The sequence below is a fragment of the Miniopterus schreibersii genome, assembly GCF_964146895.1.
Source record: "Miniopterus schreibersii genome assembly, chromosome: 8".
Taxonomy (NCBI): domain Eukaryota; kingdom Metazoa; phylum Chordata; class Mammalia; order Chiroptera; family Miniopteridae; genus Miniopterus; species Miniopterus schreibersii.
In genome coordinates, this window is record NC_138109.1 from 1,507,039 (window position 1) to 1,530,474 (window position 23,436).

At 65.6% G+C, this 23,436-nt stretch overlaps 1 protein-coding gene across 1 annotated transcript; it reads left to right on the forward strand.

The window, feature by feature from the left end:
* Window positions 1-3,046: 3,046 nt before the first annotated feature.
* On the forward strand, window positions 3,047-22,788 carry ARHGEF16 (Rho guanine nucleotide exchange factor 16). Its single transcript, XM_081144639.1, has 15 exons — window positions 3,047-3,162; window positions 9,248-9,851; window positions 11,622-11,667; window positions 12,746-12,915; window positions 14,514-14,570; window positions 15,052-15,212; window positions 17,457-17,609; window positions 17,754-17,883; window positions 18,668-18,742; window positions 18,984-19,076; window positions 19,452-19,600; window positions 20,043-20,231; window positions 21,158-21,231; window positions 21,761-21,862; window positions 22,150-22,788. Exons 2-15 carry the CDS (start codon window positions 9,267-9,269, stop codon window positions 22,287-22,289), a joined length of 2,124 nt encoding a protein of 707 aa, XP_081000765.1. The 5' UTR covers window positions 3,047-3,162; window positions 9,248-9,266; the 3' UTR covers window positions 22,290-22,788.
* Window positions 22,789-23,436: the final 648 nt, after the last annotated feature.

Sequence of the window (23,436 nt, forward strand, 5' to 3'; positions counted from 1 at the left end):
CTGGCCCTGGTGCTCCTGGCCCACATGGGTGCCAAGGCTTCCAGAGACCTGGCCCTGCTGGCCGGCCAGTGAGAGGAGGGCCATGCAGCCAGCCCCAGGTCCCTCTCTCCAGCCAGTCACTAAGACTCTTGACCTATTTCCTTCCGGCCACCACCCCCTGACTCTGGGCGACCTCAGGTGTCACCACCAAACCCCCACCTACTGCAGAGACAATGGAGGCCCAGAGGCTAAGCCACCTGCTCTGGGTCACCTGTCCCCAGCCGGATATGGGGAGCTGGCCCCCAAAGCCTCCCAGCTGGTGGTACAGGTGCTGGACTCCAGGGCAGAAGGGGGTGGGGTGGGGATTGACCCTGCAGTGACCAAGCCAGGTTCTGAGAGAGGGCTTTACAGGAAAGTACTGAGTGGGAGTTGGGAACCCACCGGGCTTCCGTCTCCCCAAAGTCCAAGGTGCCCCAGGACGCCCCCAGCTGCTTCCCCCCACAGGCTGGGCCTTGTGGGTGCAATACCCACAATGGTCTCTGGAGGGCAGCAGCAGCCCGCCTTTCCAGGGAGCTGCCTGAAAGCGGCCAGTCCATGCAGGTGGCAGCAGGGCCCAGGCCGCCACCCACAGGTGTCAGCCCTTAGCCCCACACCTGACACACACAGAGGAGACTGACGGCTTATTAGGCCCCTCCCTGTGGCCAGCCAGTCTGGGTTCTGCACTACCTGACTCACAGGCAGCTGGGCCCCAGGGGCAGGGCAGACACTGGAGACAGGTTGGGGGGGGGGGCAGGCTGGAATATCCAGCACCTCTGGGGCTGTGTCCCGGGACCTTAGGTCACATCAGTGAGTCACCAGGGACTTCCTGAGCACCAGCTGTATACAGGGCCCTGGGCTCTGTGCTGTGAGATGGACACATGTAAGAGCTGCAGCAGGAAGAGGCTGTATTAACAGAGGTATAGTATCCAGAAGGAAGAAGGTGAGTGTCCCCCCTCCTCTTCTCCTGGCGTGGTACTGGGTTCTGTTCTGATGACCACATCTTGAGGGGGATTTGGGCACATTTCGAAGTGACTTGGGGGAACACACCGAGAGGATGAGCAGCCTGAACTCTGTGTCCTATCAAGATTGACTAATGAATGTCATCACCGGGACAAAGTAAGAGTCTCTCCAGGGAGCGGTCAAGCAGAGGCAGGATATGAGCTTCCTCGGTCTGGGTGGAGTCAGGGTGTCTGCGTTAGCCGCTCCACCTGCCCTCTCTCCAGCTGCCAGAGGGTTCTTCCCACCGACCTGATCACTCCATCCCTTTGCTTGAGCCCTGAGAGGCTCCTTGCTGCTCTCAGGATAAAGCATAGACTCCCTGCCCCCAGCTGGCAAGGCCCTGTCCAGTCTCCCCAACTCCCCCCCACCATCCTGCTCCCTCTGCTCCCAGCCTTACAGCCTTTTATCTGGCCATGCTCACGCCCACCACAGGGCCTTTGCACATGACCCTGCCTGAAACCCTCTCTGTTCCTTTCCACCAATCTAACTCCTGCTCATCCCCAGGTCTCAGGATTAGAGGCCCCTTTTAGGGGCAGTGCCGCTGGCTCCCCACCCCACCCCAGACTGCACACACTGTGACAGCTTGTGGAGCGCAGCCCCTCACTTGCGGGACTACCTCGGCTGTAGGTTTACATCTGTTCATGTCCTCGCTGCAGTGAGCTCCATGAGGACAGAGACCATGTCAGTTGTGCTCAGGGCTGTATCTCTAATGCCCTGCACGGTAGTCAGAACACAGTAGGGGCTCAATAAATACCTAAGAGTAAAAGGAGCAGGCAGGCAGGCAGGCAGGAGGAGGCTTGCTGGAGATGAACCTTGGTGACCCCTGACGAAGGGCTGGGCGTCAGCAAGGGGAGGGGACATTATTCGGCTTTCCCGGGCTGTGCTGCCATAACAACCACCCCCCGGGTCAGGGGCTTTCCAAGTGATGGTGGCCCGTTCCCTGTGCCTCTCATTTGGGGAAACAGAAGGGCTTTCCCTGGGGGGCGTGGGGCAGGCTGCACAGGCTGAGTGAGGGCAAGGGGGGTGGGCTTCATGGGGAAGTTGAGGCCTCTGCCCTTGACGGAGGAGGCCACTGGGAGCCGTGGGCCCCTCCTGAGCAGAGGCACACTCTGCTGTGAGCACACTCCCCTGCTGCCACCTGGGCAGGTGTGGGGCTGGGACTTGGGTGGGGTGGGCGACACAGGGCAGGGAGGCTGGTGAGAGGGCCCCCGCCTGGTGCACTGGCAGGTGGGCCCAAGCTCAGGTGGAGCCAACCTGACCCAGGCCCCAGCCGCTCCTGCAGCTCCAGGGGAGCCCGATTCCTGAACCCCCAGCTGCGGGCTGTCGGAGCCTCTGTGCAGGGGACCTCCCGGGATAAGTCCCTGAAAGGCCAGGCCCGAGTCAGGCTGGGCCCTGAGCAGGCTGGCGCCTTCCTGTCCAGGCCTCAGGATCCTCAGCGTAAAACAGGGGTGACGGTAAGTTGACAGCAGCCCTGAGGCATGAGAGGGCTGGTGGCCTGGGCTGCCCTCTGGCCGCCCTGCGGCGGCCACTCTTCAGAGAACCCAGCAGGTGGAGCCATTTCTGCAGCGCGGAGATCTGGCAAAGGTCAGATTCGGGCGGGGCGGGTTGGCTCCCGGGGGGCTTCCTGGAGGAGGGGGCAGCAGGCGGGCCTATCCGGAGAAGGGAGCGGTTCCAGGTTGCAGGGAGGGAAGCCTGGCGCCCGGTCCCGCGAGGGGCGGGCCGGAGCCGGAGGGCGGGGTGGACGGTCCCAGGGCGCGCGGGCCTCTGGCGCCGGTGGCGGACTCCGGCCCTAATCCAGAGGCGCCCGAACTCCGAGGCCCGAGCCCGCCCGGCCGCGGTCACGTGACGCCGGCCGCCAGGTGCGGAGGTGACGCGGCGGCGCGGCCAGGTGCGCCCCGCCCGCCCCGCCCCGCCCGCCGCGCGCCCACCTGCCGCCCACCTGCCGCCCACCCCGCGGCGCCGAGCGCGCCCCCGCCTCCCGGGGCCGCCCAGGAAGTGGGGGGGCGGGGACGGGGAGGGGCCCGAGCGCCCGAGGAGCGGCTGGAACTGGAGCAGCTGCCCGGCCCGGGCGCGGAGCCTGCCGGCCGGACCGGCCCCGCCTCCGCCGCCCGCGGTCCCCGCTCCTGCCCCCGCCCCGTGGCGCAGGTGAGCCTGGGGGGACAGGTGGGCCTGGGGGGACAGGCGAGCCTGGAAGGGGCGGGGAGTGAGCCTCGGGAGGGGGAGGCAGTCCCCCTGGGGCGCCTTTCCTCCCCGTCGCGGTCCCCGCGAGCCGGGTCGGGTGCGCGGAGCTCTGCGCCCCCCGCGGGCTGGGGCCGGCGGGGCTGCGGGAGGAGGCGGAGCCCGGGCCCGGGCGGCCGGCTGCCTGGCCCCTGGAGCCCCGGGCGGGAGCGCTCCCGCGGCCGGAGCCAGGCGGACCGCAGAGCCCGTAGTCTCAGGAAGGAGGCCCCAGGGCCTTTGAACGGTGGCCGGAGCGGGGACGGAACGACCTTCTCAACAATTCTGAGAATCTGCTGCCCAGCCCCGCTCGGCCCCAGGAGTTAGCAGCCCCCGGAATGACGACCCCTCCCCTCCCCTCCCCTCCCCTCCCCTCCCCTCCCTGGGGCAACTGGCGGGCAGACCTGGCACAGGGAGGGGTCCTGCCCTGCGGCTGAGACTGGACCAGGCGTGGCTGGGGGCGGTGGCCTCAGACATAGCCAGCCTCGGGTCTGCAGGGTCTTCCTGAGATTGGAGTGGACCTCAGCCCAGCGCCTGGGCGCGGGTGGGCCGGTGATGACTGAGTGAGTGGCAGGTGGGAGTGTGTGTCAACCTCGGCATCCGGCCCAGAGCCCCAGAGCTGGGCAGGGCCTGAATCTGTCCCCTGTCCTGGGGTGAACAGCCTGAATCCACAGAGCAGGGGGCTCACCCAAGGCCCTGCAGTTCATGGCACCTGCGGCCCTGGCTGAGACCCCACACACCTGGCTACCCTGACACCCCGGTGGCCTAGTGCTCAGTGGGGACCCCGAGTTCAAATCCTGGCTCCCTGTGAACGGAGGCAGGTTACTTAAGCCCCCTGGGCCTCGGTTTCCTTACCTGTAACGGGAATCGCAGGCGTGCCCGCTCAGGTATTGGCTGAGCTGTGTCTGCTCGCTGCCCTTCCGATGCCCATGGCCCCGAGAAGACGAGGCCCACCTGTGAGAGGTGGGCCGTGGGCACTGCCCGGGCACGGGCCAGAGGCCGAAGGCAGGGCTTCCCCTGAGTCCTGAGGGAGGGAGTGTTGGGAGGAGGGGGGCTTGGGGGCTTCCTGGAAGAAGTAAGGTCCTAAGTCGCTTGGACAAAGGTCACCTGGAAACTAAGGTGGAGTGACCCCCCCACCCCAACATCCCTGGTTCCCGGGGTCATCTCTGACCCCATATGGGAAGTGCCCTTCACCTACCCATGGGGAAACTGAGGCACGGAGGTGACGGGGCCTTGCTGGGGTGGATCCCCACAGTCCCTGCCCCGAGGACAGCAGTCTGTGTGCAGGGTCCGATGGGCACGGATGCTCACCGTGGGCCTGGGTCCCAGGATTTTGGTTTGCGTTTCCACATGGCTGTCAGCTGCTCGTCTCCCCACGCGCCTGTCAGGGCAGCCGGCACAGGCCTCCTCCTCGCAGCTCTGCGGACCGGCACCTTGACCCACACGGGCCACGTTTTCCCTGCACCCGGTCCTCTCACCCGTCAGAGCGGGACAGGACCCACCTTCCGGAAGGTTGGTGGGGGGCTGAAGAAAAGTGAGCGAGAAGGCACTTGGAGGACACCTGCTGGTCACCTGTCCAGGCTCCTGCCAGAGTCAGGCTCTGCTTTCCTGCCTGTGGCTCCTTTGGAGAAACAGTGTGTGCCAGCCGGGCCCAGGACAGGAGCCAGGTTTATGGGATGTCTGGACTCAGAGATGGGAGCCGGGAGCCAGGACGGTCAGCAGTGTCTGTGACCATTGCTGGCCTGCAGGTGTCCCAGGAAGGAGGCAGCAAGAGGCTTGTGCTTGAGGTGGGAGGAGCTGCCAGGTGATGTCCGAGGCTGGGCGTGGCCAGGTGGGGCTCCCCTAACCCCCACCATGAAGGGTGACTCCAGTCCGCTAAGCTCTGGTCTCCCCACCTCAGCACTGTGGACATTTGCTCCAAACAATTCCTGATGTTGGGCGTCCTGTGCACTGCAGACCATTCAGCAGTGTCCCCAGCCCCCATCTCCATGAGCCCAGTAGCTGGTCCCTGGTTGTCACCACCAGGAATGTCCCCTGGGGAGCAAAGCTGTCCCACTATTGAGCTTCCAAGCCACCCCTGGCCACCTTGCAAGTGGAACTGTTTGCTACGAGCTTCGTGGTTTACAGAGCCAAATCCTGCCCCCAAATTCCGTGTGACTCCTAGTCTCGAGCTTGGCCAGGCAGAATTACCCGACACAAGGCCATCATTGTGGCCGAGTCTGCCTGAGCACAGACCTGGGTCGGACAGACGGTGCCGGAGAGGCCAAGCCCCACCAGGACCTGGGGGTCGGGGCAGAGGGGATGGAGGTGTCACAAGGATGGAAGTCATGTGGTGTACTGATCCAAGGGGTAGCAGGTGCCAACCTCGGTGTGACATGGGTCCTGGTGGCTGTGAGAGCAGCTGTGAGCCGAGCCCCAGGCCCAGGCCAGGAATATTGTGCTTCTCAGGAGAGTGAGAGGGTACGGCTGTGGCTTCTGGGGTCCTGGGAGGCCCATCTTCAGGGACAGGGAGCCAGGGGCCCACCAGGCCAGGGAGGGGCCAGTACAGCTTAGGCTTGGCCAGGCTAAGGAGGGGCCCTGAGGCTGAGGGTAGGCTGCCCAGGGACCTCCCCGACTCCACCTGCTGCCCCCAGCAACCCCCAGCTCCTCCCTCCCAAGCCCCTACTGTCCCTTACCCTGGCCTGAATGTGGGGGGGCGGTGCACGGCAGGCTGGTGAGTGGCAAAGGGAAAACCAAGTGTTGTGGGTTCTGGGGGCTCAATTATTGGGGACCCTCTCCTGCCCACCCTAAGCAGAAACAGGAAGTCACCCAAAAGTCACCCACAAGGGGGCACAGGTGACCTTAGCCGCTGCTTGAAGCCAGGTGCCCGGCCCGGTGGGCTAGTTCTCTGCGTGGGCACCAAGGGCCTCAGGGAGGGCACGGACCCCAGGTGAGGGACCAGAACACAGCAAGGGTCCGTGGGACCTGTGTGCACTCGGTTTGGTCATTGAGTCCGACTGTGGGACGTGAACAGGAAGTTGTCCCTGCTCCCGAAGGACCCATGGACTTGTCGGGGACACAGCTCAGTCCTTGCTGCTGTGGCCCCTGGAGGAGCTCTCGGGGGCCGCCTTCGCAGGACAGGACCCGCCACGGTGGCCCCAGTGGTTGCTGCAGGGCTCCGGCCTCTCAGCAGCTGCTGCCCAGACAGCGTGGCTGGCATTTGCCCTGAGGGCAGCTGAAAGATTGTCTTCAGCCCCTGCGCTGTGCTGGCTCCTGGACACCAGGTCAGGGCGGGCATCCAGTGGGACACTGAGGGGACAGTCTGTAGGTCTCACCTGCCAAGGGAAGGCTCCCAGGTGGGAACACCCTGGGAGCAGAGGGTCCCAAAGAGCCTGCCGGGTGAAAGCATGTAGTCACATGTGTGCGCATACTCACATGTGTGTGCGTGGGCACGTGGGCCTCCCACCAGCGCAACGCCCGTCGCCTAAAAAGAAGCAGCCAGCCAACCAGGACCAGCAGGCTGCGGGAAGCCTGGTGCCCGGGAGCGGGGCTGGCTGAGCTGAGAGGGGTCGGGCTGCGGGCAGAAGGAGATGAGTCCGACGTGAGCAGGAGACGGGGGTCCACGGAACGAGAGCAGGGTGGGAGGGTGCAGAGCTGGAGGGGAGAGGGCGCGAGCGGGACTTGAGAACGCCCGCGCGTGTGGCGGGAGGTGACACTGAGGGAGTCCCCACAGAGGGAGACAGAGGAGAAAGAGCTCTGACTTCAGAGATAACCTCGGAGGTCCCTGCCCGTCAGCGGGCTTTTCCAGACACGGAGACCAGAGAACATGCAGAGAAAGAAAGAGCCCTGGAAGGCGGCTGGCCACGGGGACGGCCCCAGGACTCACAGGCACGCGGCTCGGGAGGGAACGTGGCTTCGTCCGTGGAGCGTGTCCCCGTGAGCCTCGGAGCCCGGGGTAAAGTTGGCGGTTAGAGCCCCACTCGGGTCCTAATCCAAGGAGGCGAAATGGGGTTCTCCACTTGGGAAGGGAGCCTCCGATGGGACTCCGGGGGATGCTGCCTCTGGTGGAGCGGGACCGGGGGACACAGTGCCCGAGGGCGGCTGGAGGGAGGCGAATCAGACCCGCAAGCTCCAGCCCTGGAAGCCGACGGAGGCCGGGAGAGGACAGGGTCTCGGGGGACCCCGGGGCAGCTGCCCCGACCGTGTAAGATCCAGCACACGCAGGGGCGCTGGAAGGCCTGGGGGGAAATTAGGAGGAAAGCCGCTCGCTCGTAAAACTAGAGGGAATGATTAACCGACGGAGGCGAAGCCCAAGTGCTGCTGTGCTGCTCAGTTGCTCACGGCCACAGACCCCCTGGGGGTCGCCGTGGGAGGCCGGCCCCGCCCTCGGGGCTGGGAGAGGGCGGGCGACCCCTCCAGTGAATGCACGTCTGAACCCCGCTTCCCGGCCAGGCCTGGGTAAAGACAGACAAGTTAACATGGGGGTGGGGATCCGGAGGGTGCCCACCTAGGGCTGCGCCTGCGGGGTGGTGGCCTGCGGGGGACAGCGTGGTGGAGGAAGGGGCGCCTGTCTGTGAGGATGAGCCTTTTGCTGCTGTGTATCTGACTTTTAAACCGGTGCCCAGGTGGTTCTGGGGTAAACCAGGCAGTAGAAAGGAGGCACTGATGCCTGTGGTGGCTGCAGCCCACGCCTGGAGCTCCTGCAGACCCTGGGTCCAGGCTCCCACTGGAGGCGCCCAGGCCTGTGGGTGGGGCCGCCTTGCTGGGCACCCAGGTCACGCCCTGCAGTGGCTCGCGGGACTGGTTCCATCCGGGCACTTCCTCCGGAGCAGACTTTGCCCTCTCCTGGGAGAGGCCGTGAGGTCTGGCCTCGGGGAAGGAGTCTGGCAGAGTCAGGCCCTTGCAGGAGACAGGAAGACGGGAGGGGGGAGGAGGGGACGGGGCCGACCGGGCTCTGTGTGGGCACTCGGGGGGCACAGCCTCAGTGCCTGCTCTTGGTAACAATGCCGACGTGTCACGGTTAGAATGAGAGGACTCACGCGTCAGAGGCCCTGGCTGCCCACCCGGGTGCATTTTGCCCGAGGGGCATGCTTCCAGGTTGAAGTCTGAACCCCACTTTACCCCAGGCCTGGGTAAAGACAGACGAGTTGACATGGGATGGGGATCCGGGAGGTGCCCATCTGCCTGGCCTGGAGGAGGCCCAGTGTGGCAGCTGCCATCCCTGCTGGCTGACTCAGAATGTCCCCAGGAATGTGTGGGTGGGCCTCCCAGCGTGGGGGTGGCCAGGGCTTCCTGGGGCCTGGGAGGCACAGCCCTGCCTTCTTCCTGGGTGATTTAGTGGAGAACCTGTGTGCTGAGCAGGACAGAGAACCAGGCTCCCGGTGCCCACAGGCAGTCTGGCTGTGCTGTGGGTTAGGCCAGCCCCGTGTGGCCGGCTCTGTGCCCTGTGGCTGGTTCTGCCCTGTGTGGACAGCTCTGTCCCGTGCAACCTGTTCTGCCCCTTGTGGCCGGTTTTAGTCCCGTGTGGCTGATTCCTGACCCCGTGTGGCTGGCTCTGCCCTGCCTCCCCTCAGGGAAGATTCCTGGGAGAAAGCAGAGAACATCCCAGGGGAGCCCCCAGACCCATCCTGGGCAGGAAGTGTGTGAGATGGGCTCAGGCTGGGACCCACTGGTGGAAATGCTGCCAACAGGCAGAGTGGCTGATTCCATCCCAGGCCTGTGGGGCCAGGGGCCCAGGAACCCCTCACCGCCCACACTGACACCCTCAGCTCAGGAATCTGCCCTCAGCATGTGCAGCCCAGCAGAGGGAGCCTGGTGGCCTCGCAGGGCAGCCTGGACTGCAGGCTGCTCCCACCTGGGTCGTTGAGCTTAGAAAACCAGCCCCCTGTCGTCTGCCGGGTCCTGCAGGCCCGAGACTGTAGGGCCCCTCCCTGCACACCCAGCTGGCTGCCTCTGACCTCCCTAGGCAGCCCCGATGACCATGGCCATGTGCCCGGCAACTCTGCTCCAGGCCCTCCCCCATGCCCTGTCCCCACAGGACTCCCCGGCCGCCCAGCATGGCCCAGCGGCGCTCGGACAGCTCCCTGGAAGAAAAGCTGCTGGAAGGTCGCTTCCACGCGGAGCTGCGGCTGGATGCCCAGGGTAACCCCGAGTCCAGACTCCCGCTGGTCCGGAGCCCCCTGCAGGGTAGGAGCAATGCCATCGTCCAGCAGGACCCCGTGGGACCTCCGCTTTCGCCCCCTGCAAACAAGGAGCCACGGACTGTCATCTTGAGCACGCAGAGCCCTGTGGCCCTCAAGATGGGCACCGAGCAGCTGATCCCTCGGAGCCTGGCCGTGTCCAGCAAGGCCAAGACCCCAGCCCGCCACCAGAGCTTTGGGGCAGCCATACTCAGCAAGGAGGCCGCCCGGAGGGACCCCCGGCTCCTCGCAGCCCCCAGCTTCTCCCTGGATGACATGGACATGGACATGGGCCCCGGAGGGACACTGGCGCGGAACCTGCGCAGCCAGTCTTACCGCGCAGCCATGAAGGGCCTGGGGGCACTGGGTGGCGAGGTGCCCCCCATCCCTCTGAGCCCGAAGCTCCACGCTCTGGCCGAGGAGTCCACCCAGCCTCCTGGTCGGCATGTGGCCAAAAATAAGGTAGGGCGCCCATGCACCTGGACTACAGGAGGGGGTATGCCTCAGGGGCCCTGGGAGTGGGTAAGCAGAGAGGGGCGTGACCATCACATCACCATCCCACAGCTGTTGTTCAGTGAGCACCTACTGTGTGCAGGCTCCTGACAGTTATTCCATTAGACCCATCAGCCAGGCTGTGAGCCGACTGTGAATGTCCCCATTTTATAGATGAGGCAGCAGAGGCCAGAAAGGTCCAAGGTTTTACCCAGGACCCCGTACTGTGAGTCTTACTCTCAGACACAGCCTGGGGAGGGACCAGCCCTGAGGGGGGTTGGCCCATCTCAGGACAGGTTTCAGTGATGGCTTTGCAGGGGCTCCTGCCAGGGGCTCAGGAGGGGCGGTGGCAGCTCTGGCTGCCTGTAGCTCAGGGGCAATCTGGCGCCCTCTGCACGTACAGCCCCTTCCCTGCCTCTATGTTTTAGAGAGAATGCAACAGGCACAGGGCCGGCAAGATGGGCGCCTCACCCAGGACCCTCTGTGCCCATGGTTGCCATCCCGACGGCCCCCTCTGCTTAGGGCTCCTGCCTGGACCCGTGGGAAAGCTGCACCCAGTGTGCAGATGGGCCAGGGTGGGGAGGACCACAGCCACTGTCCCGAGTTTAAAGACGCCTGAGAGGTGGGCAGTGCTCACTGTGATGCCTACCTGAGATGCCCGGACCCCAGAAACTGCCTCAGGACCCCAGTGCTCCCCCCACCCAGCCAGGGCCAGACCTGCGGGGTCTGGTCCTTCCTTCTGCCGATTCAGAGTCTCCTGAGCGCTCGGTGCTGGGGTGTGGGGGTGGTCCCAGTGGCCAGGCCCCAGGAGAGCTCCCAGGCATTGGGGGTGCGGAGGGCGATGCCTGGGGTGCTCAGGGAACTGGGAAAGCACAGAGGAAGGGCTCCCCAGGTGCACAGGGCCTGGGGGTCCCAGAGGGGAGAGTTAAAGCAGAGGCAGGGACAAAGGGCTGGTGCCAGGTGGAGGAGGGGCCGAGGCAGCAGCCTGCGCCCAGACCTGGGGGTGGGAGGGGTGAGGGCACTGGGGGGGGCGGCAGGGCCAGGTGCAGCTGGCAGCACACACGGTCCAGACCAGCATGGGGAGTTTTCAGGCCCCAACTCGTTAAGAGAAAACAGCTCCCACTTTCCTGGAACCGGGCACCTGTGATTTCAGGGACAATGGTGTGTCCCAGCCAAGAAGGCAGGCTCTGAGCAGGCACCTGGTGCGCCAGGGTGTGGGCCCCCACTCACCTCCGCAGCCCTGCCATCAGCTGCCAGGCCTCCAGACCTCTGTGGGGCTGGACACTCACCCTCTCCTTGCTGCCTCGGGGCACCCCTTCCGTGGGGTCCTGCGTGCAGCCCCAACTCCCACCCCAGTGTCCCTTCTTGGCTCTCTCCTAACCACACCTGTTCTGCCTTGGGCCTCCTCAAGTGGGAACACCCCGCTTTCCTGAGCAGCCCCTCTTAACTAGTGCAGTCCTGCCTCTTCCTTCAGGCAGCCCTCCTGGATCTGCCCAGCCATCAGCCACCTGCCTTGGCTCCTCTGGGGGCATCCCACCTTGCCCTGGCCTCCCTTGGTGGCCCTGCCTTCCTCGGGGAGCCAGCATTTATTGAGCGCCTTCTGTGTGCTCAGCAGAGCCTACTTCTGGGCACAGTGTCACACACAGGGCTGTTTGGTCTCTGAGCCCCTGGGTAGAAAAACAGCTCTAGACCCACACCCACACCCCTCCCTGCTGACCACTGTTTGTCTCGTTTGCACAGAAGACGCTGGGGCGGAAACGTGCGCACAAGGGCTCCTTCAAGGATGGTGAGTGTGGAGCGTGGCCTCGGGAGGTGGCTGCGGGCTGGGCCAGGCCTCGGGGAGGCTGGTCTCCTGGAGGAGGGGGAGGGGAGGGCCTGGGTGCGGTGGCACAGAGCATGTACTGAAGGGGATTCCTCTGGGGACCCGAGGTCCTGTTAGTCATCTGGCCATGGAGCTCTGATGGGCCTAGGAAGGTCTAGAAGTTTCTCTTCTGTGCTATCCTGGGGGGCAGGAGACAGGGCCCCCACACTCACGCCCAGGCGTCAGTTGTCAAGCACCTCGTGTGTGTGCGGGGCCTGTGGTGGCCATGCCGGGGAACAAGGCCCCACAGGCACAGTCCTGCCTGATTGCAGCCTCCTCCTGGGATTGTCTCATTCACAGGGAGCCCGTGGGAATGGGGCTCCGGAGAGCATGGGTGGCCCTGGGCCTTGGCTGCCCAGAGCAGCGCAGTCAGCCTGCTGAGAGCTGGGGTGCCAACAGGACCCGATGGGGGGGGTGCCTGCCCTGCCAGGATGGAGCACCCACTGGGCATGAGGGATCGGGCTTGGGCGAGGCCTGGGCTTCTGAGGACACAGGGACCCCAGCTGGGGTGGGCCCTCCCTCCCTGCCAGCCCGGACCTCTGTGGACAGCCACAGGCTGGAGCTGGGAGGCCTCAGGACCCAGGTCTCCTGCCCAGGTCTCGGTGTGAGGTGTGGAGAGGTTGCTGTGAGGGCTCAGAGGTGCCCTGAGCCGTGGACCAGCCCGTCCAGGTGGCCTGCAGTGTGGGAGCAGGAGACTGAGCCTCTAGTCTCAGTGCTTGAGGTCCAGCCTGGGGACAGTCCCCACCCCAAGCCCCTGTGGGCCTCCATGTGCTCTGATTGGTCCGTTCAGCTGGTCTGAAGGTGCCACATTCTGCACTGGGGTGCCACCTTGTCCTGGGCCCATCCTGAGCGGCCAGTGGCCAGCCGGCCCACGGGGAGCCTGCTCTGGCGACGCTGATGCTCTCAGGGACTCCTCCTTGGGAGGCCTCGGCCTGTGGGGTCTGGGGACGCCAGGCCCTCTCCAAGCCCCCAGGCCCCCAGGTGATGCGGCCCCTCTTCCCAGACCCCCGGTTCTATCAAGAGATTCGGGAGCGGGGCCTGAACACCAGCCAGGAGTCCGATGACGACCTGCTTGACGAGCCCTGCAGCCCCGAGGGGACACGGAAGGGGGGCACTCCCATCGTAGTCAAGAACTTCCGGCCCCCCCAGGTCACCTGGAGCCAGCTCCCGGAGGTAGGGCCAGGCTGCTGGGTGAGGTCCTTCCCCTAGGCTGCGGGTGGTCAGCCCAGAGCAGCTGTCCCAGGTCCTCCCGGGGGGGGGAGCACCCTCCAGGCCCCCAGCTGCCCCAGCTACAGCAGAGGGCTGCCTCCTGGTGCCCTCAGAGCGGCCCTGCCCTGCTTGGCACCTGTTGGTGGTCCCTGGCGGGGGGACGGGTGTCAGATAGAGGCAGGTGCCATTTGCTCCAGTGATGGGCGTCCCACAGGTGAACTCAGAGCTCCCTGCGTCCTGCTTAGACTGGCCTGCGGGTAGCCCTGGACACAGAGGACCCTCCCAGGGCCCCGCACCCAGGAAAGTGCAGGAGAGTCCTCAGGAGGAGGCAGGAGGGGGAGGCTGGGCCGGGCCTGGGCTTCCACACAGCTCTGTGCCACTGCCAAGCCACCCTCACTCTCCACACCTGGAAATGGGGCTGGTCCCGCCCTACAGGGATGTGGGGGACTTGATAGAGAGCAGGGAATGAGTCCCTGGGGCTCTGAGCAAGTGCAGGAAAAGCAGATGTCACCACCCCAGGAGGGCATGGTCAGCCACGTGGCAGACTCCTGACCCCACCCCCTGAGAGCCCAGGGACAAGCTGGGCTGTTGGCTGTGGGCTTGGTGGGCGGTCGGGGAGGGTGGGCACTGGGTTTTCCTCTGTCTGCAGCACAGCGGGCTCCTTGTTTGCACCCTGGGGGGTGAGGAGCTGAGGGGCTGAGTGGCTGTGTTGCTCTAGGCTGTGGGACCCCAGGTTGGGGTCAGGAAATGTATTCCCCCCGGCCAGGTCCCAGATGCATGCCAGGAGCTGGGTGTGCATGACCCCCTGGGTCAGGGAGGGGTTCAGGACTCTGCACCCTCCGCACACTGCCAGAGTTTCTGACCCCAGCCCCCTGCACTGGGGGGGTGTTGGCCCAGCCTGGGCTGGAGGAAGAGGCATGGGGTTTGGCCTCCCCGGCGTAGGCGCTGGACGTGGCCTCTGCCCAGCCAGCTGAGGAAGGGGGCAAGAATGGGGTGGCCCTGGGTCCTACAGAGGGGGTGCCCCCAGGCAGGGGAACAGCCAGCCTGTCCTGGCAGGCTCTGTAGGGACACGGCAGGCATGCAGTGGCTGAGAGCCACGCTCCACCCAGGGCAGCCTGGAGGCCACAGCCCTGATAGGGCGGGGAGCTGGGGCAGGGCACCCTGCTGGAACAGTGTCACCCCGAGCCTCCTGGGCAGGACGCTGACTCACCTGACCCAGGCACCCCCTCAGCTTTCCCAGGCAGCCCTGCCCTCTCCACCCCCTCCCCTGCTCTGGTGCCTCCGGGCCTTCCCCTCTGGACCCCCACTCTCTTCCCCAGCTGCCCCAGGGCTCCTTGCCAGGGATGCGCCCACCCAGGGGATGTTTCCGTGGAGAGGAGGGATGTGGGTGACGGGCCAGCTCAGCCGTCCCACTGCACTGAGCCATGGGAAGGGTGGGGCTGCCCCCAGCCAGCCTGGCTTCTGCCCCCTCCAGGCTTCTCTGCCATCCACGTTGGCCCTGGCCCAGCAGGGAGGGCTCCCAGGACACACGACCCCTGACTCCCAGGCCTGTGCCCCTGCAGGTGGTGGAGTCTGGCATCCTGGACACACTGCCGGCTGAGGAGCGCAAGAGGCAGGAGGTAAGGGGGGGGGGGGGGCGGCAGCCCTGCGTCCCAGCCTTGTCCTGCGGGGGGACAGTGGCCACAGTGATGCTGCCCACCTGCCCGCCCACCCACGGGCCACCTCCCAGGGCAGACACAAGGGTGATGGCCGACATCCTTGGTCCGGTGGGGCGGGGGTGGCCACTGTTACTTCTCGAACGAGGGTGGGTGTCCTTGCTCAGTGTCACAGCTCATAATTGGCCGAGCGAACCCAGGAGTCAGGCTCACATCCCCATGGCTGCCCTCTCGTCCTACCCAGGGCATATCCAGGGGGCTCGAATCCCCACCTGTCCCCTCACCCGGCTCGTATCCCCACTGAGCACTCATCACAAACACGCCCTGTGCCAGGCCCCTGTGCGGCGACGAATCGTCCAGACCACCTTCCCGGCACGTGGAGTCCCAGTGTGCGTGGGGCCCCGGTATGTGCGGGGGCCCCCAGCACCGCTCTCCTCTCGCCCAGGCCATCTTCGAGATCCTCACGTCCGAGTTCTCCTACCAGCACAGCCTGGGCATCCTGGTGGCCGAGTTCCTGCAGTCCAGGGAGCTGCGGGCGACCATGACCCAGACGGAGCACCACCATCTCTTCTCCAACATCCTGGACGTCCAGAGTGCCAGCCAGCGGTGAGGCCCGTGCCCGCCCTCCGCGTGCCCAGGAGGCTGCCTCGCCCACTGGCACAGGATGGCTGAAAGGCAGACTCTGGGAGCCCCCTGGTCTAAGTCTGCTGGTGGGAGGTGTGGAGCAGCGGTTTGCTGGGAGGGAGTGTGAGGGCCTCCCCAGGCCCTGAGGCCTCCGGGAGTAGCCGGGGGAGAGCTGAGCACCGGGACAGTGGATGCCTGGTACCTCCTGCACCCTGTCCCCTGACATTTGAAAGGTGGATCACCTCCCCTGGGACATGGCCCTGCCCACAGGCACATTCCCACCAGGAACCCAGGCCCAGAGGGCTGAATGGCAAGGCCTGAGGTACCCGCAGGCAGAGCGGGTGGGAGGTGGCCTCTAGTTGCACCTGGGTCATGTTCCTCCCAGAGGTGTCTGGTGCCAGGCGCAGGGCTCTGGTTGCAAGGCGGGAGGTGGAGGAGGGGCTGGACATGCAGCTGCAGGTCTGCATGGGGCCGTGTGTGTGCACGTGTACATATATGATAACACATGTAGGGCAGCAGGTGTTTGCATGCATGCGTGTGAATGCACATTGTGTGTGTGCACATATGTGGGACAGTAGGGGTGTGTGTGCACGTGCCTGTGGCCCTGCATCTGGGCAGCCAGGGCCTCCCGCACCCTCCTGGGGATGGGGGTGGGGTCCTCATCTGTCCCTGACACACTGTCCCCATTTGTCCAGGCTGCCCATCAGCCGTGGCTGTAAGAATGTCCCCACTTAAAGGAATCCTGGTCCCCTGTGGGCAAAAGATCAGGCAGGGGGCCTATGAGCAGAAGCCTGAGGGACCCCTGCCCACCTCCGGGTGGAGGCCTCATTTCCCCTCCCTGCCACCCTCACTGGTCTCGCCAGGATAACCAGAGTGAAGCGCCCATCTTCCAGGCGGTCCCACAGATAGGTGGGTGGCCTACTTTCCTCCCAGGTAGTGCCCTGGCCACAAGTCCTGGGTGGGGCTGACTCGCCCCCTTCTCGCTGTCTCTCTACCGGCTTCCACCCGGGTGGGTGAGTGGCAAGGGCTGGCAGCCCTCAGCTGGTCACTCCTTGATGAGGGTGTGGGCCACCGGAGTTCCCCCTGCGGGGCGGGTATGTGCTCTGGGACTCTGCCCTCTGTCCTCGGGAGTCAGCCAGCATCTTATCTCCAGGTAGGGCTGTCCCAGGCTGTCCAGGAGCCCAGCTCAGCAGGACTTTGAAAGAGATGCTGGCATGGGCGTAGCCAAGAGCCCAGCACTGGGGAGGGACTTCTTGGGGACAGAGCCCTTGGGGTAGGAGGACCTCCCACTGCCTTGGCCAGGGCCTGGAGAGGTGATGGGGCCTTGGGATCCGGCACTTTCCAGCTATTAGGATGTGCTGGAGGCCGCAGCCAGAGCCGTGTACACCACGTGGCCCCACGTGGGCCCACTCACCCGGCCGCAGCAGCAGCAGCTGCCCGTGGGAGCAGAGCCCTGGGCCAGCACCAGCCGAAGGTTGGCTCACTTCACCGTCATCTCCCGGCCCAGGCCTGGGTACGCTGAGCCTCAGAAGGGGACCCCCAGGAATCGGGGCTCTGGCGGTCACCTCCAGGGAGCCTGCCCAGAGGCCCCACTCAGCTGAGCGGGGGAAGGGTGCCGGGGCTCAAGGCAGGTCCTGGCACCTCTCGCCTGAGTCCCAGGGAATCGAGTCAGAGGGACAAGTTCTGTCCTACCATCAGCGTCCCATGATGCCCACCAGTCTTGCCAGAACCTCGAGGGAAGTGGCCTTGGATGTGGCCATGGGTCTGTGCCAGTTATTTCAGATCCCAGGAGCTGATCTGTCCTGGGGCTTTCCTGGAGGGGGCTGTGGCTCACAGGAGTGCTGGCCCAGTCCTGCCGCGTGCGTGCTGTGTGCGGCCCCTGGAGCTGAGCTGGGCGTTTGTGGGCGAGCGTGTGTGCATGTGTGTGCGTGCATGCATATGTGGGCGGGCGTGTGTGTGTGCTTTGTGCTGCCCTGGAGCTGAGCTGGGTGTGTGAACATGTGTGTGTGTGTGTGTGTGCTCACATGTACATGCTGTGTGCTGCCCGAGAGCTGAGCTGTGTGTGCTCGTGCGTGTGTGCGCGTGTGTATGTGCGTGTGTGTATTCACACATGCATGCTATGTGCCGCCCTGGGAGCTGAGCTGGGCATGTGTGTGTGTGCACGTGTGTGTCCATGTGCTCACACGCCCAGCAGTGGGCACTCAGGCCGCCGTCCTCCCCCCGCAGGTTCTTCGAGGACCTGGAGCGGCGGCACAAGGCGCAGGTGTGCGTGGAGGACATCAGCGACATCCTGGAGGAGCACGCCGAGAGCCACTTCCACCCCTACGTGGCCTACTGCTCCAACGAGGTCTACCAGCAGCGGGCCCTGCAGAAGCTGACGTGAGCGGGGCTGTGGCGCCTGGAGGGCCGGGCTGGGGACGGTCCTGCACCTCGGCCGGGAGCGCGTCCCTGCTCTCGGCCTGGCTTCGGGGGTCCTGCCTGATTTCTGCGCGGCCACCCCACCTCCGCCCCGTTCTCCTGCAGAAGCAGCAACACCGCCTTCCGAGACGTGCTCAGGGAGATCGAGAAGCGGCCGGCGTGCGGCGGCCTCCCCATGATCTCCTTCCTGATCCTACCCATGCAGAGGGTGACCCGGCTGCCCCTCCTGACCGACGTGAGCGCACCCGGTCCCACCCTCAGACCCCACCCTCAGATCTTCATCCACCCTTTGCCTGTTATATGATAATTACGAGGACCGTGATAAGATGGTTTAATCGCCGTGGTGACGTGGTCCCAGCATCGTCCCCGCTGCTCATAGAACTCCCTCTGCCGGGACCTGGCCCTGCACTTTATGGTCCTTCACCTACTCGATGGCCATGTGGATGTGTCTTAACCCACGTCACCCAGGCCCCTGCCGAGCGTTGGTCCTGGGCCGCTGCCTCCTAGCACCCTTGTCCCAGGCGTGGGGAGAGCAGCTCAGAGGGCTCCCTGGAGTAGCTTGTGTCTCTGAGGTGCTGGCTCACGGGGCAGAGGGTGAAAGGCACAAGTGTCCACACATGCACACACGAACATACACGTGGCAGGAGCCCAGCTAAGCTCCCGGAGGCAGCGTGTGGCCCTGTGCCAGGCAGGTCAGCTATCCAAGCCAGATGGGACGTTGGCCACTCCTGGGCCTTCTGGGAAGAGTAGAAGTAGAGGCCATGGTGGGGGGGCCTCCCCTGGCTGGACGGTGATGCCAGGGCGGGGAGGGGCCAGGTCCTGGGAATGCTCACTTCAGGTTCCCACCCAACCAGCCTGACCTGGCAGAGCTGTTTGGGGGCTGCGTTCTCCACTGGGGCCTGGCAGGGGCCCTGGACCTCCCTGTAGCCCCCACCTGGGTCTCCGCCCCATGCAGGCCTCTCAGCCTGAGGTTCAGGCAGGTACCTGGTGCCTTCTCACGTCTGGTGTCTTCCCTGCAGACGCTCTGCCTCAAGACCCAGGGGCACCCCGAGAGGTACAAGGCCGCCAGCCGTGCGCTGAAGGCCATCAGCAAGGTGAGCTGGGACCTAGTCCCCCGCTGCCCCTGAACCCCCCACCCCGCCGAGAGTTTCCAAACTGTCCATCCCAAGCTTTCCATGGTACCAGTGGGGAAACAGGCTTAGAGCGAGTGCAGTTTGCACACAACCCGTGAGCCCATGGCAACGCGGGGACTAGGACGGCTGCGAGGGCAGGCGTCCGGGCCGGCTGGGCAGGTGGGGCCCTCAGCCTAGCCCACGTCCGGTGCCCATTCTGCAGCTGGTGAGGCAGTGCAATGAGGGAGCCCACAAGATGGAGCGCACAGAGCAGATGTACACACTGCACACACAGCTGGACTTCGGCAAGGTCAAGGTAGGGGGTCCGTCAGCACCGCCGTGTCCTACCCCACCCTCCCTGGCCGTCCCAGGCTCTTAGACCACCCTTAGCACCTCTGCTCTTCGGGCTTCCCGTGGGAGCGCTCAGTAGGTGGACAGCCAGCTCCTGGGCCTGGTGGAAGCGGGGCAGCCTGGCCCCGGTCCCTGGGTGGGATCTGGGCCCTGCCTGGCTCAGAGCTGCCACACCGAGCACTTGGCTGACTGAATGGCCTCTTGTGGAGATCGGGACGCCTCACACCCTGTGCGGCCCTGGGGATGGTCAGTCCCCAGTCCTCAAAGACAGGAATCCGTCCCCACCGGCAGCTGCATGTCCTGACCCCCCCCGGAGCTTGACCGTCTGTCTGTCCCCCAGTCCCTCCCTCTGATCTCCGCCTCCCGCTGGCTGCTGAAGCGCGGCGAGCTCTTCGTGGTGGAGGCCGGGCTCTTCCGGAAGCTTGCCAGCCGGCCCACCTGCTACCTCTTCCTGTTCAATGACGTCCTGGTCGTCACCAAGAAGAAGAGGTGAGCCCCACCCGTGGGTGCCAGTCTGAGTGGCCCTGCCTTGTGCAGTGGGCGACAGCAGCGGCCTTGGGGCCAGGATGAGGGCTGGAGGCCAGGAGGGCGCCGGGGAGCCGACCTGCGCCTCCTCTGGCCTCAGGGTGGGGGGTGCACAACAGGGCCCCCACCCAGCCTGGTCTGCCCATGGCAGCTTCCACCCCCCGCAGGACCCAGGGCGGCCGTGTCTCTGGCTGTGCGGCTCTGGCTCCCGCTTGCAGACCTGGGCGTGCCCGCCCAGCCACCGGGACCTGGAAGCTTGCGGCCTCTATTATCCCGGGTGGGAGGATGGGAGAGCAACTCTAGAGCATCCTTCTGGCTGCCTGGCCCCCCGCCGCTTTGGGGACCTGGGTGGACAGGGCCGAGGGGGACCCGGCTGCACATCAGACCTGCCTCCCGTCTCCCGCAGTGAGGACAGCTTCGTGGTCCAGGACTACGCCCACGTGGACCATATCCAGGTCCAGAAGGTGGAGGCCACAGAGCTCTCTCTGCCAGGGGGCGGCAACCGTAGCTCGTCCGTGCCACACCCCTTCCAGGTGACCCTGCTGCACAACAGTGAGGGCCGCCAGGAGAAGATCCTGCTGTCCTCTGACTCCGCGTAAGTCCGGGAGGGCTCCCCGGAGAGGGCGGCTCTGTGTGCACTGTGAGGACAGAATTTCCATCACCAACTGCTCTGTGCCAGCACTGTACCAGGCGCTAGGGACAACGTTGTCCTCACCAAGTTCACATTCCTGGGAGGGGGACACCCCAGCTACAAAATCAGCAGCTGAAGCTTCCCGTGTGTCTGAGGGGCAGGGACCAAGGAGGAAAGCAGGCAGGAAAGGGAGCACAGGGTGAGGGCCGGGGAGGAAGCCTCATCTGTGGGGCTGCGTGAGGAGCAGGGCCCCAGAGGAGGCACAGCCGAGCAAAGGCCCTGGGGCAGGAGGCACCTGGCACGGAGCAGCTAGAGGACAGCGGGGCTGGGACCCGGGTGGCCAGGGGCTCAGCACACAGAAAGGTGCAGGCCCTGAGGGAGCTCAGCAGATGGCCTTTGCACTCCCTCCAGCACGGCCCCCTTTCTGAGTGGGAAACTGAGGCCTTGTATGGCAGACAGCAAACTGACCAGAGGCAGGGGGCTCAGAGCCAGTGCCAGGAAGTGGGGCAGCCTGCGTCCCGGGCGTGCTGCTGCCACCTGACCCTGACCCCAGGCACGTGTGGCTCAGGCTCAGCCTGCGCGCTGGTCCTTCTCAGGCTTTGTGACTTCTCACGCCTCGGCCCCCAGGACGGGGCTGGGGAGGCCCAGAGGGGAAGCCTGCTTACAACTTCCGGTCCGCGGCCAGGCTCGTGAAAGGGCGCCCTGGCACCTGAGCCTGCGTCACCACTGCCTGTCCCACCCCGAGGGCTGTGGGGCGACTCTCAGAGACACCGTGGGAGCCCGCGTGACCCCCATCCTCTCACTGTGCCACACTGGGGGTGGGGTGCTTGATGCCAAAGTCACCGGACTGGCAGGGGCGGCCTCGGGCCATGCTCACGCTCTGTCCCCAGGAGCGACCGGGCCCGGTGGATCACCGCCCTCACGTACAAGGAGCAGCAGTGGCTGGGAACCACCAACAAGGGAGGTGAGCGCCCGCCCCACAGGAGCAGGGCTCGTAGCCCCTTCTCCGGCCCTGGTCGGGGAGGGTGTTGGCCAGGAAGGGGAGGTATCCTCCGTATTTCTGTCCGTCCTGCAGCCTGACCCTGGGGTGGGCCTGCCCAGGTGAGGGGCACTCGCCACGCAGACCCAGCTGTCTCGGGGCCTCCCCTCCGCGAGGTGGGGAGACAGTGCTGCCCTGTGCCCACTGGCTGGTGGAAACTGAGACTAGAGAGCTGGAGCGCGTGGCCCACAGATCTGTTCTCCCAGCTCCAGCCCTGCCCCCGGCCCTCAGCCCCCGGGAGCTGGGAGCTGGGAGCACCCTCTGCCCGCACCGGGCACTGACCCAGAAGCAGGCCCATCCTGCTGCCTGCGGAGGGGCTGATTCAGCCAGAGGAAAGCGGCCACGGCCACGTGCTGGGACACGGGAACGGCGCGGGGGCTGTGTCAGGAGGTGGAGCCCTTCGACTCGGGGCTGGAAGGACAGTCCCGCCCCTGACGCCTGCCTCTGTCCCCAGACCTTCCCCAGGTGGAGGTCACCAAGGCCTACTTCGCCAAGCAGGCGGATGAGATCTCACTGCAGCAGGCGGACGTGGTGCTGATCCTGCAGCAGGAGGACGGTGAGCGCTCAGGGCGGGGAGGGCATGGGGGGGCGTGTGGGGTGGGAGGAGCCCGGGCAGGCTGGCTCCTGGGGTCCCAGCGGGTGCCGGCACAGGGTAGGCAGAGCTGACTGTAGCCACGTGACCTTGAGCAAGACCCCCTTGGTGGGAGGCAATGGTGGTGAGCTCCGTGGGAAGCCTGGCCCCAGCGTCTTCCGAAACAGCAGCTCAGAGGGCCGGGAGTGCCAAGGCTGGGCCCCTCCCTGGTGCCCAGCACCCTGCCCTCACCTGCCCGTATCTGGGTTCAGGCTGGCTCTATGGCGAGAGGCTGCGGGACGGAGAGACCGGTTGGTTCCCCGAGGACTTTGCGCGGTGCATCACCAACCGTGTGGCCGTGGAGGGCAACGTGCGCAGGATGGAGCGGCTGCGGGTGGAGACTGACGTGTAGCCCGCTCCGTGGGCACCTCGCCAGGCAGCTTCAGTCCAAACTCCAGCAGGTGGCTGTGGCAGCCCGCAGGGGGCCTTGTGGGCTTGTCCCGGGAGCCGAGCCATCCTGGGCCTCCCCAAGGACCTGTGGCTGCAGTGATGGCTCCAGACAAGCTCGAGGGGGCCGTGCCAGCCCTGACCCCTGGCCAAGTTCCTGAGAGGAGCCCAGCCAGCTGTGGTCACTGGCCCCATACCAGCTCCTGACCGCCCGCCCTGCCCCGAGCACCCACAACTATGCCATGGGTGGCATGATGGAGGATGGCCCCGGGAGCCGTGGGACTGGCATGGGGCTGTCTACCTCCTACACTGCTCCTGCCCCGCGTGGACAGGGTGGGCCCTGAGCCCCAGGCTGCCCTGCCGTCCGAGAGGCGGGCCGCCCAGAGGGAGGTGACCCCGTGATCCCAGCACTATACTTGTGACGGAGGTTCCCAGAGACATTAAAGTGCTCGTATAGCCCCTGGATTCCACAGCGTATGTGAGCCCCGCCAAGGCCACGCAAGTCCCCAAGAAATTACCAGGGTACCATGGGCCAGGGGGACTGGCCCCTGGGTGTGGTCACCGGGTTAGTCACTTGTCTGGGTGCCCATTCGTGGTCACTCCAGGCTCATTCTTGGCCTCGCCTGTCTTTCCAGCTGGAGTCATGGGCAAGGCCAGTGGGTCTGGGGGCTCGGAGACAGCAGATCCTGGGGGAGACACCCTAGAGGGACGTGCAGTGGGAGAGGCACTGGGCTGGGCGGGGGACAATGGTTTTTCCAGGGGGTAGGGGGTTGTTGGCCGCCTAACCAGGCTCAAAGACCAGTCCACTCTCCCAGAAGCCCCTGCCAGCCCTCCCGATGCCCACCCTGTGCTCTCAGCTGGCACTACTGTCCTTAGGTTGAGTGCCGCATCCCACTGGGCGCCAGCTTCTGTGTAAAAGCCAGGATTGTGACTGATCCCCTCCTCCCAGAGTGTGTGGCTGGGGAGCCCACCGCTGCCCCTCAGCCATGGGGTCCTACCCATCCCCCGTACCAGGTGGTGGAGGGGGTTCACCCCGGGAGGATGGGGCCACTCCTCCCCACTGAGGTGACCTCCATGGCCTCGGCCCAAGGCAGAAGGCCTACGTCAAAGCG

Excerpts from the sequence above, each read along its gene's own strand:
- ARHGEF16 (XM_081144639.1), top strand. The coding sequence starts at position 9,267 with ATGGCCCAGCGGCGCTCGGACAGCTCCCTGGAAGAAAAGCTGCTGGAA. Across the intron at positions 17,884-18,667 it reads GGCTGCCCCTCCTGACCGAC|ACGCTCTGCCTCAAGACCCA; the intron begins GTGAGCGCACCC and ends TCTTCCCTGCAG. Across the intron at positions 21,863-22,149 it reads GATCCTGCAGCAGGAGGACG|GCTGGCTCTATGGCGAGAGG; the intron begins GTGAGCGCTCAG and ends ATCTGGGTTCAG.